We start from the raw sequence: 15,138 nt of genomic DNA on the forward strand, positions 1-15,138 counted from the left end.
TACTACCATGACTGTAAATATGTGCTGGTCTCCTTTTAAAGGGGTATTCCGCTGCTCAGCGTTTGGAACAAGCTGTTCCGAACGCTGGAGCCGGGAGCTTGTGACTTCATAGCCCCACCCCCTAATGATGTCACACCCCGGCCCTCAATGCAAGTCTATGAGAGGGGGCGGGACGACAGTTTGTTCCAAATGCTGAGCAGCCGAGTACCCCTTTAATAATTCAAACCATTCCTGAGCATAATCCCAACTACAGATGCTACATAGAGATGTGTTATTTCTCAATGTATGGGAGGGGAAGCCTAGGTGGGCCACCTATACTTCTCTAATATTTTAGAACTTAACCTAGTTTCTCGGTCAAGAGGAACAGAAGATTAGACAAGGGGGAACGATTTTTCCGTCTACCTTTGTTTCCATGTAATAGACACTACCTACATAGCAGGGTTAAAATAGTAAAAAGAAACCAGTCCTTCCTATGATACTATTGTCAAGGACACAACAGTCCTTTGTGGCTACAGGTAATATGAGATGTAAAAGTAAGACTAAACAAGTAAATATAGAACGAAGTGATACAATATATTTCTTTTAAACGATTCCTCAAATTGAACCTGTAAATTATGGACATCTCTATGGGTTGACTCTTGATTTACCCCCAAAGCCACCTCTCCATTTTCCAGCTTCTAGCTTTTACTCAACTTACTTGGCATCCGTCCATTATCTTTCATTTTACCAGACATCCACCTGCTTTCCCCACATGCTACGTCTCATTATTTATTGCTGTCACTCTTTTTCATTGGTGTTCACAAGGTAACCAATCTGTAGACTACTTTTGTTCCCGCATTACACATCCTTAAAGCCCTACATTTTTCAAGAGCGTCTCCTCAACCTTTTTTCTTAGATTCTTTAAGGAGATTTGTTTAATAAAAAAAATAACAACAAGCCCCTTTTTGTGCTACATGGTGGGACTGAAGAATCTTGACAGGGTTCAACAATAGGCATTTATTTACAAATCAACGTATTGAGCATCGCGGGGGAGAAAAGGAATGGTGCCATAATACCCTTGGGAGTTTTTTTTTGTATATTGTTTTTTAGTGTATCAAGAAAGAGTCCTTTAAAGTTAAGGCTGAAATGTAGGCAAAGTCAACCATAACCTCATCAGTGCCAGGGAGATCTGCAAGGCATCACACTGCAATGGATTATGTCATCCTGGCAGTGAAGACGGTAAAAACACACAGAAAGCTCCCTTACCTTAAATTTGAGGCAGTTTATTACAAACCTAAATATAACAAATATAGGTATGAATTGTGTTATTGTAAGTTCAAAGATCCTCCTGGACAGAGAGAATTCAGGACTAAGTCACTTGTGGAGGTAGGCATCTAACCATAGCTCGCCTGACTTTTTCAGAGATCTAGAGGAAGAGAAAAATGAGGTGTTATATGGAAACAGGCTAAAATAAATGAAACCTATTCCTTTGTACACTGGATAATGTTGTCATATTCTTAACACTGGCAATCTTCTTGGCAATGTGATGGGCAGGATGCAATGATGTTCTAGGGACTTGATGGGATCGGAGCACACAAACCTTCAATGATGTTACTTGTCAGATACATTGGAGGTGGATTTCTCTTTTAAAATGTGGTTAATATGTACTGCCCTGAATAGCCATGGCTTAAATGAACCAAATAGGACTCAAACTTTACCAGAAGATACATTAAAGGGGTACTCCGCCCCTAGACATCTTATCCCCTATCCCCACTTTAATGGGTAGGAAAATACATCGCCGCAAAAATGTAGCAAAATATGACGTGTAATTCTACCCTTAAAGGGGTATTCCACCCCTAGACATCTTATCCCCTATGCCACAGTTAGCTGCTCCTTTGGACACCAATTAAGGGCGGCTCCATTTTACTTTTTTAGGACATTGGCCCTTATTTACTAAGAGTGTTGTGTAGGTTTCTTTGTGGGTTTTAATTCCCTACAATTTATTTTCCACGTTATTTACTAAGGTTTCCCTACATTTTCCACTGTCCCTACATTTTGCTTTTTTTACACCTGCTCTGATCTGTAGGGTTTTCCTCAGCTCAAATCCACCAAATCCTCTTTTAAAGGAGTTTTCCTAGCGAAATGGAGAGTTAGTCTGAGTTTTTTTCAATTCTGGCGAAAAATTCTGGCGCAGACAGAATTTCTGGCGCAATGCGCCAGAATCTGGCGCACAACCCAACAAGACATGTCGGGTTTGCAATAGTAAATGAGGGCCAATGTGTATTGTACAGGACCCTGAAGAAGCTCCTTTCCTCTACATACACAGTGATTTACAGCTCCCAGCAGCTCTTTCTTACTTTTATATGTAAGGATTTGCTTTTTCTGTATTAGTTATCTACTTATTTTTCTTTAATCCTCATTTTTTCCTATTTTTGGATGACATTTTGGTGGCTTCAGAACCAATTACCTGGTTTCCATACAATGGTCCCAACATACAATGGTCATCCTGGAACCAATTAATATTGTAACTTGAGAGACCACTGTACATTTTTAGCTGGAATATCCCTTGAATAAATTAACAGTGTAGACATGGTTTTTGTTTTACCCTTTACCATATAGTCCTGAAGAATTCTGTAAAGTGTCATTATAAAGAGAACACAGCCATATTATAAAGCTGGCCATACACATGTTCAGCCAACAGCTATTACTCCCGACCTCCCATCCCATGTACATGCATGCTTGGCTTGGCTGAAAGTGCATGTGTTCTCAAAAGAAAAAGAGAATAAGTCATTGTCAGACACCTCTGGCAGCAGCTTAAAGGAGTACTCCACTGCCCCAACGTTCGGAACAAAATGTTGGAGTGAGATGCCCCCTCAATGCAAGTCTTTGGGAGGGGAAGAGGTCGGCCGCCATGCCCCTCCTATAGACTTGCAGTGAGGGGTGTGGCATGACATCACGAGGGGGCGTGGGCGTTATGTCACAACCACCGCCGCCTGCACCCAGCATTGTAAATGAACACTGCACAGAGATCGCGGGGATCCCAGCTGCGGGACCCTCGCAATCAGACCTCTTATCCCCTATCCTTTGGATAGGGGATAACATGTCTTAGGGGCGGAGAACCCCCTTAAATCAAGTAAAAACAGTTTGATCCTTCCTTCCCCTGACATTTGCTGTAGAGGAGAATCGGGAGACCCCTATAGGCATTAGATAGGAAGTTGGTCCACCCAAAATCATCAGATTCATCCAACACAAGAAATGTGTGAACCGGAATAACTCTTACCCAACAACATCACGCATTGCATTGTATAGTGTCTTCTCCTCATAGTTGACATTATATTTCTTACACAAAGAACGAACAAGAGGAGCAATCTTGTAATAGTTGTGTCGAGGCATGGTGGGAAACAGACTATAAAAAAGAGAAAAACACGTGAGGGGAAATGATATACAGCTACAAAGTGCACAGCAATATTCAAGGCCAATTCCTAAACTTCTGAAGAAAGTACATAGTTATGACTACCATTTCATTGGGAACTTTGATGAATATCTAGATCAGTGTTTCCCAACCAGGGTGCCTCCAGCTGTTGCAAAACTACAACTTACAGCATGCTGGGTTGGGTTGTAGTTTTGAAACAGCTGGAGGCACCCTGGTTGGGAAACACTGATCTAGAGGATGAAATGGTCTTATCACCATGGTCTTACTGCTTGTATATATATATAATTTTTTTGCATGTTTTTCTTATTAGAATTTGGTTTTCCGTTACCTATACCTCTCCAGCTATTGCAAAACTGCAACCCTTAGCTTATTCTCGCTATCATACTATGTCAGGGTTCAACGAAGCTTTATTGCAGTATTCCAGGTAACAGAAGCAGACAGGTGGAGGGAGGTGTGGGACATACACCAGGACAGACTGTTTCACACCGGTAACGGCACTTCTTCAAGCCGCTATCATATCATACTGGCTTGAAGCGCCGTTACCGGTGTGACACAGTCTGTCCTGGTGTATGTCCCCTGCCTCCCTCCACCTGTCTGCTTCTGTTACCTGGAATACTGCAATAAAGCTTTGTTGAACCCTGGTGAGTGCAGTCCTGCTTTCTTGATTTCATACCTGCACCTTTGTATTTGGACTTTGCACCATCTGTATCAACATTTATACAGGGTTACAGACGCGCTCCACCACTACTATCATTTGCCATAGTTGCAGCCTTAGTCCTGTTAGTGCTGGGTCACCCTTCATTCTTGCTGCATATTATACTATGTCAGGGCATGCTGGGAGTTGTGGTTTTGCAACAGCTGGAGGCACCCTGGTTGGGAAACACTGATCTAGAAGATGAAATGGTCTTATCACCATGGTCTTACTGCTTGTCATTGTGAAGCCATCACATAATATATATATATATATATATTTTTTTTTTTTCCGCATGTTTTTATTATTAGAATTTGGTTTTCCCTTGCCTATACCTCTCCAGCTATTGCAAAACTACAGCTCTTAGCTTATTCTCGCTACCATACTATGTCAGCATGCTGGGGTTTGTAGTTTTGCAACAGATAGAAAGCCGTGGACACAGGGCAAACAAAATGATAACACACACAAAAAAAAATAATAGTCTTGTACTACTTGGTCTACTCACTGATGTTCAATCTGAAAGTTGAGGTGTCCACTAAACCAATCGTTGAAGAAGGAAGTCTCAATGTTGCATGTTGCTGCCAGCTGTAGTTATAAATGTAGTATAAATGAAGACAGTGATATTGGAATATACATATATTATATACATATTAACTATGAAACTAATTCAGTGAAAGGAGATTGGTTCTCACCTGACTCCCCAGCCAATCTCTGTATTTTTCATGGTCGATCTCCATGGGAATGTGATTCATCTGTGTGACCCAGACAAACCAATGGGATTCAAGAAACCTACAAATAGTTGAGACCAACATTCATTATTATCATTTTTAAAGCGCTACAGACCTAAACAATATGAATTGTGTTGGAATCTTATTTTCATGTGTTCAAGTGTGCCTATACTAATAAGATAGATACCAAGAAGCTGATCTTTGTAACTGTCTGGTCTCATCTTTAAAGGGGTACTCCGGTGGAAAACAATATTTTTTTAAATCAACTGGTGCCAGAAAGTTAAACAAATTACTTCTATTCAAAAATCTTAATCCTTCCAGTACTTATCAGCTGCTGGATGCTCCGTAGAAAGTTATTTTCTTTTTTGAATTTCTTTTCTGCCTGACCACAGTGCTCTCTGCTGACACCTCTGTCCATGTCAGGAACTGTCCAGAGCAGGAGCAAATACCCATAGCACACCTATCCTGCTCTGGACAGTTCCTGACATGGACAGAGGTGTCAGCAGAGAGCACTGTGGTCAGACAGAAAAGTAATTAAAAAAGAAAAGAACTTCCTCTGTAGTATAGAGCAGCAGATTTTTTTTATAGAAGTAATTTACAAATTTCTGGCACCAGTTGATTAAAAAAAAATAATAATTCCACCAGAGTACCCCTTTAAAGAGAAATTGACAGGCTGTTCATCCACACTAATCCCACTATACAGGGCTATAGTGTGGGTGAACAGCATTACAGTGAGGGATCACTTATATGAATTGATGAAGTATTGCAGGTCGTCTTCATACTTCTAGTTGTATTGGGGAGCTATGCGCAACGGAGGTAGGGAGCCAGCTTGCCGTATTCCTCTGCCTCAATATTCCACGCTCTGCCTGCACCTCTTATGAATATGCAAATCTATTCACTCTCATGATGCCAGCACGTGAGACCTTGCCAGTCCCTGTGCTCTGCTCTCCAGGGCTCTGCTCAGATCAGAGTGAAGGCACAGGCTCTCACATTCTATCGACGTGAGAGTGAATACTTTTGCATATTCATAAGAGAGGCGGGCAAAGCGGGGAATATTGAGACAGGAGAGCGCGGCAAGCTGGCTCCCTGCCCCCATTGCGCAGAGCTGCTTAATAGAACTAGCAGTATGAAGACGTATAACTACTGCAATACTTCATCAATTTATGTAAGTGATCCCTGTGCAGTGAGGACAAGCAGGGCTCTGTGCACTGAGAACAAGCAGGGCTCTGTACACTGAGGACAAGCAGGGTTCTGTGCAGTGAGGACAAGCAGGGCTCTGTACACTGAGGACAAGCAGGGCTCTGTACACTGAGGACAAGCAGGGCTCTGTACACTGAGGACAAGAAGGGCTCTGTACACTAAGGACAAGCAGGGCTCTGTACACTGAGGGCAAGCAGGGCTTTGTGCACTGAGGACAAGCTGGGCTCTGTACACTGAGGACAAGCAGGGCTCTGTACACTGAGGACAAGCAGGGCTCTGTACACTGAGGACAAGCAGGGCTCTGTGCACTGAGGACAAGCAGGGCTCTGTACACTGAGGACAAGCAGGGCTCTGTGCACTGAGGACAAGCAGGACTCTGTACACGGAGGACAAGCAGGGCTCTGTACACTGAGGACAAGCAGGGCTCTGTACACTGAGGGCAAGCAGGGCTTTGTGCACTGAGGACAAGCTGGGCTCTGTACACTGAGGACAAGCAGGGCTCTGTACACTGAGGACAAGCAGGGCTCTGTACACTAAGGACAAGCAGGGCTCTGTACACTGAGGACAAGCAGGGCTCTGTACACTAAGGACAAGCAGGGCTCTGTACACTGAGGACAAGCAGGGCTCTGTACACTGAGGACAAGCAGGGCTCTGTACACTGAGGACAAGCAGGGCTCTGTGCACTGAGGACAAGCAGGGCTCTGTACACTGAGGACGAGCAGGGTTCTGTACACTGAGGACAAGCACGGCCCTGTACACTGAGGACAAACAGGGCTCTGTACACTGAGGACAAGCAGGGCTCTGTACACTGAGGACGAGCAGGGCCCTGTACACTGAGGACAAACAGGGCTCTGTACACTGAGGACGAGCAGGGTTCTGTACACTGAGGACAAGCAGGGCTCTGTACACTGAGGACAAGCAGGGCTCTGTACACTGAGGACAAGCAGGGCTCTGTGCACTGAGGACAAGCAGGGCTCTGTACACTAAGGACAAGCAGGGCTCAGTACACTGAGGACAAGCAGGGCTCTGTACACTGAGGACAAGCAGGGCTCTGTACACTGAGGACAAGCAGGGCTCTGTACACTAAGGACAAGTAGGGCTCTGTACACTGAGGGCAAGCAGGGCTTTGTGCACTGAAGACAAGCCGGGCTCTGTACACTGAGGACAAACAGGGCTCTGTACACTGAGGACAAGCACGGCCCTGTACACTGAGGACAAACAGGACTGTGTGCACTGAGGCTCTATGACATGCTCCTGGATCACACATCAGGATAATTGACAAACCAGGAGCCTGCACAGAGTACTGCTTGTCCCGCCTTCACTTCCTGTATTTGGTCTCCTCACGGAGACATGCATGCAATAGCTGCAGGGACAGCATTTTTTCACACAAAAATATCCAATTTTTTTTAATCAAATGCATATTACAAATAAACATATAATGGTATTTTCTACATTATATAAAAAGTTTTTGTTGACAACAGGTACACTTTAAGCATTCCTGGGATAAAAACATATCTATCCTAAGATAAAAATAAAGGAAAATATGAGAGTATACTAGATGGTCCAGGTGGTCTTTTTCTGCTACCAATCTGATATGGTTTTATGTATACAGGTCTATGTATTTTGCCTACCTGACAGCATTGAGCAAGGCGAGGGCTCCAAAAAATCCAAAGAAAGGTACAAATGTAATGAAATAACGCATGTAATAAGAAAGAGACCAAGCCAAATCCTGCAAAACAGGTCAAATATGTGAAGATGAGTACATTAAATTCTATGCATATCTATAGACTTGTGTTAGTCTAGGAAAAAAGCAGCTTTTAAAGTTATTTATGTGAATCTACTTTCCTTAACCGCAAAGAACTGTGGGCCAACCGTTAATATTAGTGCTCATGCTCAAAAGCCACTCAACATAAACTCCTCCGTACCCAGGCCATAAAATTCACATAACATACAACTGCACATAACATACAACAAATTGCAACTCCATATCTCGGTACAATGCTCAGGTAAGAATCATTTTGGCTTTTTGACATTTATTCAGGTGTTAAACGAGCACTACAGCAGATCACCTTATTTATCTGACTTTTATGTGAGACGTGCACAAGAGGTGTTATTTGATAAAGATCTCAAGGTTCTTTTAATCCGTTCTTATGTGTTAGACCCCTTGGATGCTGGTACATGCTCAAGGCATCCGTCTGGGAATTTGGCAATTCAGCCAAAGCAGGCAAGGTAGCGCTACCCGTCGGTATAACACATAAATAGAAAAAGGGCCTGAGGCCATTTTTAGCTAACACCCCTTGATAAAGCACATCTGCAAAACGTGTGTCGGTGGCATTAACAGTTGGATAAGACTAAAGTATTACTTTTCTTATTGTAATTTATTCTTACTGTTATATATAGTAACTCTTGAGGGTGTTTGAGGTAGAAATAAAGACAATAAGCTTAGTTGGGGCCATAGTATGTATGTGATAGTGATGCTTGGAACTACTTAAAGGGGTAGTCCGCTGCTCAGCATTTGGAACAAACTGTTCCAAACACTGGAGCCGGGAGCTTGTGACATCATAGTCCTGCCCCCTCATGACGTCACACCCGCCCCCTCAATGCAAGTCTACGGCAGGGGGCGTGACAGCCACCACGCCCCCTCCCATAGACTTGCATTGAGGGGGTGGGGTGTGACGGCATGAGGCGCGGGGCTATAACATCACGAGCTGCCGGCTCCAGCGTTTGGAACAGTTTATTCCAAACACTGAGCAGCAGACTACCCCTTTAAGCCCTTATGATAGTAATTTTAATATACTGGATTTTTAGTGAGCAAATTAAGTGGTCAATGAGATGGTATAAAAAAGAAAATCTGTACTGAGATAAATAACCTGAGGCATCTCAATGTGAAATATGCATAATATTGTATTGATACCAATTGGGTAAGTGACCTATGACAGATAAATAAGGTGCTCTGCTGTACTGCTGTTTTATTTAGAATCCTCATAATTACCCCTGGTACAATGTATATGTGTTTTTGTATAAGATTTAAAATCTGGGAATATGACTCCAATTTCCTCTGTGTTCCATTGTTGCAAAGCGTTATCCTTATTACAGTGATAAGTAGGACTATATACATAATTATGGGGTCAGTCCAGTAGGACTTTTTCTGTATGATTTCTTCAGGTTTGTCTACTTTAAAAAGTTTATATGTTGGTGAGGTTCCATGGCAGTGTTCTCCAACCTGTGGCCCTTCAATTTGTTGATTTCAGAGCAAGATGGGAGTTGTACTTTTGCAACAGCAGAACCACAGGTTATGTGTGGGGGGGAAAACATAGTGTAGACAAACTAAAAAAAAACAAATACTTACCACCCAATCCTTGCGAATTATCATTGTCTTCATAATCTGAACTGTGAAGTACAATGGTATCAAAAGTGGGGGGCCAACTACAAGAGAAAATAGAGACATCACTACTAATGTTATTTTAAGACATTTTGTTCTTATTACCGTATATACTCGAGTATAAGCCGACCCGAATATAAGCCGAGGCCCCTAATTTCACCCCAAAATCCCAGGAAAAGTTATTGACTCGAGTATAAGCCTAGGGTGGGAAATACATCATCCCCCCCTGTCATCATCCAGACCCCCGTCATTAACATCCTCATCATTATCACCCTGTCATCATCCAGACCCTCATCATCATCACCCTGTCATCATCCCCTTGTCATCATCCCCTTGTTATCATCCCACACCCCCCCTTCATCATGCCCTTGTCATCATCCCACACCCCCCCTTCATCATGCCCTTGTCATCATCCCCTGTCATCATCCCCACCCCCTTCATCATCCCCTTGTCATCATCCCACACCCCCCCTTCATCATCCCCTTGTCATCATCCTCTTGTCATCATCCTCTTGTGAACTATCCGCCCTCAGTGGTCTTCAACCTGCGGACCTCCAGAGGTTTCAAAACTACAACTCCCAGCAATAGGCTGTCCGGGCTTGCTGGGAGTTGTAGTTTTGAAACCTCTGGAGGTCCGCAGGTTGAAGACCACTGCGGCCTTCGACATCATCCAGCCCCCTCTCACCCCCTTTAGTTCTGTACAGTACTCGCCTCTGCTCGGCGCTGGTCCGGTGCTGCAGGACTGTCCGGTGGGGAGGTCGTCCGGTGGGATAGTGGTTCTGGGCTGCTATCTTCACCAGGGGCGCCTCTTCTCCGCGCTTCGGGCCCAGAATAGAGGCGTTGCCTTGACGATGACGCAGAAGAACGTTGGTAATGAACGCACCTCTGCGTCGTCGTCAAGGCAACGTGACTATTCTGGGACCGGCCCCGAAGCGCTTAGAAGAGGCCTCCCCGGTGAAGATAGCAGCCCGGAACCACTATCCCACCGGACGACCTCCCCACCGGACAGTCCTGCAGCAGCGGACCAGCGCCGAGCGGAGGCGAGTACTGTACAGAACTAAAGGGGGTGAGAGGGGACTGGATGATGTCGGATGCCGCAGTGGTCTTCAACCTGCGTACCTCCAGAGGTTTCAAAACTACAACTCCCAGCAAGCCCGGACAGCTGATGGCTGCCCGGGCTTGCTGGGAGTTGTAGTTTTGAAACCTCTGGAGGTCCGCAGGTTGAAGACCACTGCGGGTGGAGAGTTCACTCGAGTATAAGCCGAGGGGGGTGTTTTCAGCACGAAAAATCGTGCTTAAAAACTCGGCTTATACTCGAGTATATACGGTAAGTACCTTCTATTCCATTGTATTATATTAATATTCACAATGGATTATGTATCAGCCCCATATGTAGTGACACATATTACAAAAGATATATCCATTTGTATCTTACAGCTGGAGTTGTGTATAACATTACAGTAATAGAAAGAAGGGAGGGGGAGACAGAGAGGAGGCGCAACCTGTGCCGTTATTCTGATGGGAGTCAATACCGTAGGTAGTGCAAAAGAAACAGTGCTCACCTGATGGTGTTGTACGCAGAGTACAACACCTAGTAGCGTGTGTCACCCAATTGCAGGGTTAGATGCCGGGAGCTGCCAGAGGTGATCCCGTGTCGGAGGTTGTCTCTGACCGTTGCTGGATGAGTAGAGTTTTCCCATGGAAGCAGGAGAGAAGATCCTCGTAGCGGCGCTCACTCGGTGGTTGCTGGCAGTAACCGGGAGAGGTATGTATAGCCTCGGTCGGCAAGAAGCGGAGCGGTCAAGTAAAAAATAATAAACCAAAGATTTTATTAGAGGGACTACGTGTTACGAAGGGCAAGTGTTACGCCGAGCGCTCCGGGTCCCCGCTCCTCCCCGGAGCGCTCGCTACACTCTCGCTCCCGCAGCGCCCCGGTCAGATCCACTGACCGGGTGCGCTGCGATACCGCCTCCAGCCGGGATGCGATTCGCGATGCGGGTGGCGCCCGCTCGCGATGCGCACCCCGGCTCCCGTACCTCACCCCGGCTCCCTATGTATACCTCACTTCCCCTGCACTCCCTCGCCGGATCTTGTTGCCATTGTGCCAGTGAAAGCGTTCCCTTGTGTGTTCCTAGCCTGTGTTCCAGACCTCCTGCCGTTGCCCCTGACTACGATCCTTGCTGCCTGCCCCGACCTTCTGCTACGTCCGACCTTGCTTCTGTCTACTCCCTTGTACCGCGCCTATCTTCAGCAGTCAGAGAGGTTGAGCCGTTGCTAGTGGATACGACCTGGTCACTACCGCCGCAGCAAGTCCATCCCGCTTTGCGGCGGGCTCTGGTGAACACCAGTAGTGACTTAGAACCGGTCCACTAGCACGGTCCACGCCAATCCCTCTCTGGCACAGAGGATCCACCTCCTGCCAGCCGGCATCGTGACAGTAGATCCGGCCATGGATCCCGCTGAAGTTCCTCTGCCAGTTGTCGCCGACCTCACCACGGTGGTCGCCCAGCAGTCACAACAGATAGCGCAACAAGGCCACCAGCTGTCTCAACTGACCGTGATGCTACAGCAGCTACTACCTCAGCTTCAGCAATCATCTCCTCCGCCAGCTCCTGCACCTCCTCCGCAGCGAGTGGCCGCCTCAGGCCTACGACTATCCTTGCCGGATAAATTTGATGGGGACTCTAAGTTTTGCCGTGGCTTTCTTTCACAATGTTCCCTGCACTTGGAGATGATGTCGGACCAGTTTCCTACTGAAAGGTCTAAGGTGGCTTTCGTAGTCAGCCTTCTGTCTGGAAAAGCTCTGTCATGGGCCACACCGCTCTGGGACCGCAATGACCCCGTCACTGCCTCTGTACACTCCTTCTTCTCGGAAATTCGAAGTGTCTTTGAGGAACCTGCCTGAGCCTCTTCTGCTGAGACTGCCCTGCTGAACCTGGTCCAGGGTAATTCTTCCGTTGGCGAGTACGCCGTGCAATTCCGTACTCTTGCTTCAGAACTTTCCTGGAATAATGAGGCCATCTGCGCGACCTTTAAAAAAGGCCTATCCAGCAACATTAAAGATGTTCTGGCCGCACGAGAAATTCCTGCTAACCTACATGAACTCATTCATCTAGCCACTCGCATTGACATGCGTTTTTCCGAAAGGCGTCAGGAGCTCCGCCAGGATATGGACTTTGTTCGCACGAGGCGTTTTTTCTCCCCGGCTCCTCTCTCCTCTGGTCCTCTGCAATCCGTTCCTGTGCCTCCCGCCGTGGAGGCTATGCAAGTTGACCGGTCTCGCCTGACACCTCAAGAGAGGACACGACGCCGCATGGAGAATCTCTGCCTGTACTGTGCCGGTACCGAACACTTCCTGAAGAATTGTCCTATCCGTCCTCCCCGCCTGGAAAGACGTACGCTGACTCCGCACAAAGGTGAAACAGTCCTTGATGTCAACTCTGCTTCTCCACGTCTTACTGTGCCTGTGCGGATATCTGCCTCTACCTTCTCCTTCTCCACTAAGGCCTTCTTGGATTCCGGATCTGCAGGAAACTTTATTTTGGCCTCTCTCATCAACAGGTTCAACATCCCAGTGACCAGTCTCGCCAGACCTCTTTACATCAATTGCGTTAACAATGAAAGATTGGACTGTGCCGTGCGTTACCGCACGGAACCCCTCCTAATGTGCATCGGACCTCATCACGAAAGAATTGAGTTTTTGGTCCTCTCCAATTGCACTTCCGAAATTCTCCTTGGACTACCCTGGCTTCAACACCATTCCCCAACCCTGGATTGGTCCACAGGGGAGATCAAGAGTTGGGGTACCTCTTGTTTCAAGGACTGCCTTAAACCGGTTACCAGTACTCCCTGCCGTGATCCTGTGGTTCCCCCTGTAACCGGTCTCCCTAAGGTCTATATGGACTTTGCTGATGTGTTTTGCAAAAAACAAGCTGAGACTCTTCCTCCTCACAGGCCTTATGACTGTCCTATTGACCTCCTCCCGGGCACTACTCCACCCCGGGGCAGAATTTATCCTCTGTCCGCCCCAGAGACTCTTGCTATGTCTGAGTACATCCAGGAAAATTTAAAAAAGGGCTTTATCCGCAAATCCTCCTCTCCTGCCGGAGCCGGATTTTTCTTTGTGTCCAAAAAAGATGGCTCCCTACGCCCTTGCATTGACTACCGCGGTCTTAACAAAATCACGGTAAAGAACCGCTACCCTCTACCTCTTATCTCTGAACTCTTTGATCGCCTCCAAGGTGCCCACATCTTTACCAAACTGGACTTAAGAGGTGCTTATAATCTCATCCGCATCAGAGAGGGGGATGAATGGAAAACGGCATTTAACACTAGAGATGGACACTTTGAGTATCTGGTCATGCCCTTTGGCCTGTGCAACGCCCCTGCCGTCTTCCAAGACTTTGTTAATGAAATTTTTCTCTTATATTCCTGTGTTGTTGTGTATCTGGACGATATCCTGATTTTTTCTGCCAACCTAGAAGAACACCGCCAGCATGTCCGCATGGTTCTTCAGAGACTTCGTGACAATCAACTTTATGCCAAGATGGAGAAATGTCTGTTTGAATGTCAATCTCTTCCTTTCCTAGGATACTTGGTCTCTGGCCAGGGACTACAAATGGATCCAGACAAACTCTCTGCCGTCTTAGATTGGCCACGCCCCTTCGGACTCCGTGCTATCCAACGTTTTTTGGGGTTCGCCAATTATTACAGACAATTTATTCCACATTTTTCCACCATTGTGGCTCCTATCGTGGCTTTAACCAAAAAGAATGCCAATCCTAAGTCATGGCCTCCTCAAGCGGAAGACGCCTTTAAACAGCTCAAGTCTGCCTTTTCTTCTGCTCCCGTGCTCTCCAGACCTGACCCATCTAAACCCTTCCTATTGGAGGTAGATGCCTCCTCAGTAGGAGCGGGAGCGGTCCTTCTACAAAAAAATTCTTCCGAGCATGCTGTTACTTGTGGTTTTTTTTCTAGGACCTTCTCTCCGGCGGAGAGGAACTACTCCATCGGGGATCGAGAGCTACTAGCCATTAAATTAGCACTTGAGGAATGGAGGCATCTGCTGGAGGGATCAAGATTTCCAGTTATTATTTACACCGATCACAAAAATCTCTCCTATCTCCAGTCTGCCCAACGGCTGAATCCTCGCCAGGCCAGGTGGTCTCTGTTCTTTGCCCGATTTAATTTTGAAATTCACTTTCGGCCTGCCGATAAGAACATCAGGGACGATGCTCTCTCTCGTTCCTCGGATGCCTCGGAAGTAGAGCTCTCTCCGCAACACATCATTCCTCCTGACTGCCTGATCTCCACTTCTCCAGCCTCCATCAGGCAAACTCCTCCAGGGAAGACCTTCGTCACTCCACGCCAACGCCTCGGAATCCTCAAATGGGGTCACTCCTCCCATCTCGCAGGCCATGCGGGCATCAAGAAATCCGTGCAACTCATCTCTCGTTTCTATTGGTGGCCGACTCTGGAGACGGATGTTGTTGATTTTGTGCGGGCCTGCACTGTCTGTGCCCGGGATAAGACTCCTCGCCAGAAGCCCGCTGGTCTTCTTCATCCTCTGCCTGTTCCCGAACAACCTTGGTCTCTGATTGGTATGGACTTTATTACAGACTTACCCTCATCCCGTGGCAACACTGTTGTTTGGGTGGTCGTTGATCGATTCTCCAAGATGGCACATTTCATCCCTCTTCCTGGTCTTCCTTCTGCGCCTCAGTTGG

At 46.5% G+C, this 15,138-nt stretch overlaps 1 protein-coding gene across 1 annotated transcript in view; it reads right to left on the bottom strand.

The window, feature by feature from the left end:
- Nucleotides 1-981: 981 nt before the first annotated feature.
- LOC130276848 (fatty acid desaturase 2-like) overlaps nt 982-15,138 on the bottom strand; it is a 35,502-nt gene continuing 21,345 nt past the window's right edge. Inside the window, exons 8-13 of the mRNA XM_056526781.1 lie at nt 9,381-9,457; nt 7,663-7,760; nt 4,796-4,892; nt 4,609-4,688; nt 3,260-3,385; nt 982-1,405 (exon numbers count right to left, since the gene is read on the bottom strand). Of these exons, the coding sequence (XP_056382756.1) occupies nt 1,354-1,405; nt 3,260-3,385; nt 4,609-4,688; nt 4,796-4,892; nt 7,663-7,760; nt 9,381-9,457 (530 nt within the window). The 3' untranslated portion in view covers nt 982-1,353. The remainder of the gene's footprint in view (nt 1,406-3,259; nt 3,386-4,608; nt 4,689-4,795; nt 4,893-7,662; nt 7,761-9,380; nt 9,458-15,138) is intronic.

Source organism: Hyla sarda, chromosome 6, assembly GCF_029499605.1.
Source record: "Hyla sarda isolate aHylSar1 chromosome 6, aHylSar1.hap1, whole genome shotgun sequence".
Taxonomy (NCBI): domain Eukaryota; kingdom Metazoa; phylum Chordata; class Amphibia; order Anura; family Hylidae; genus Hyla; species Hyla sarda.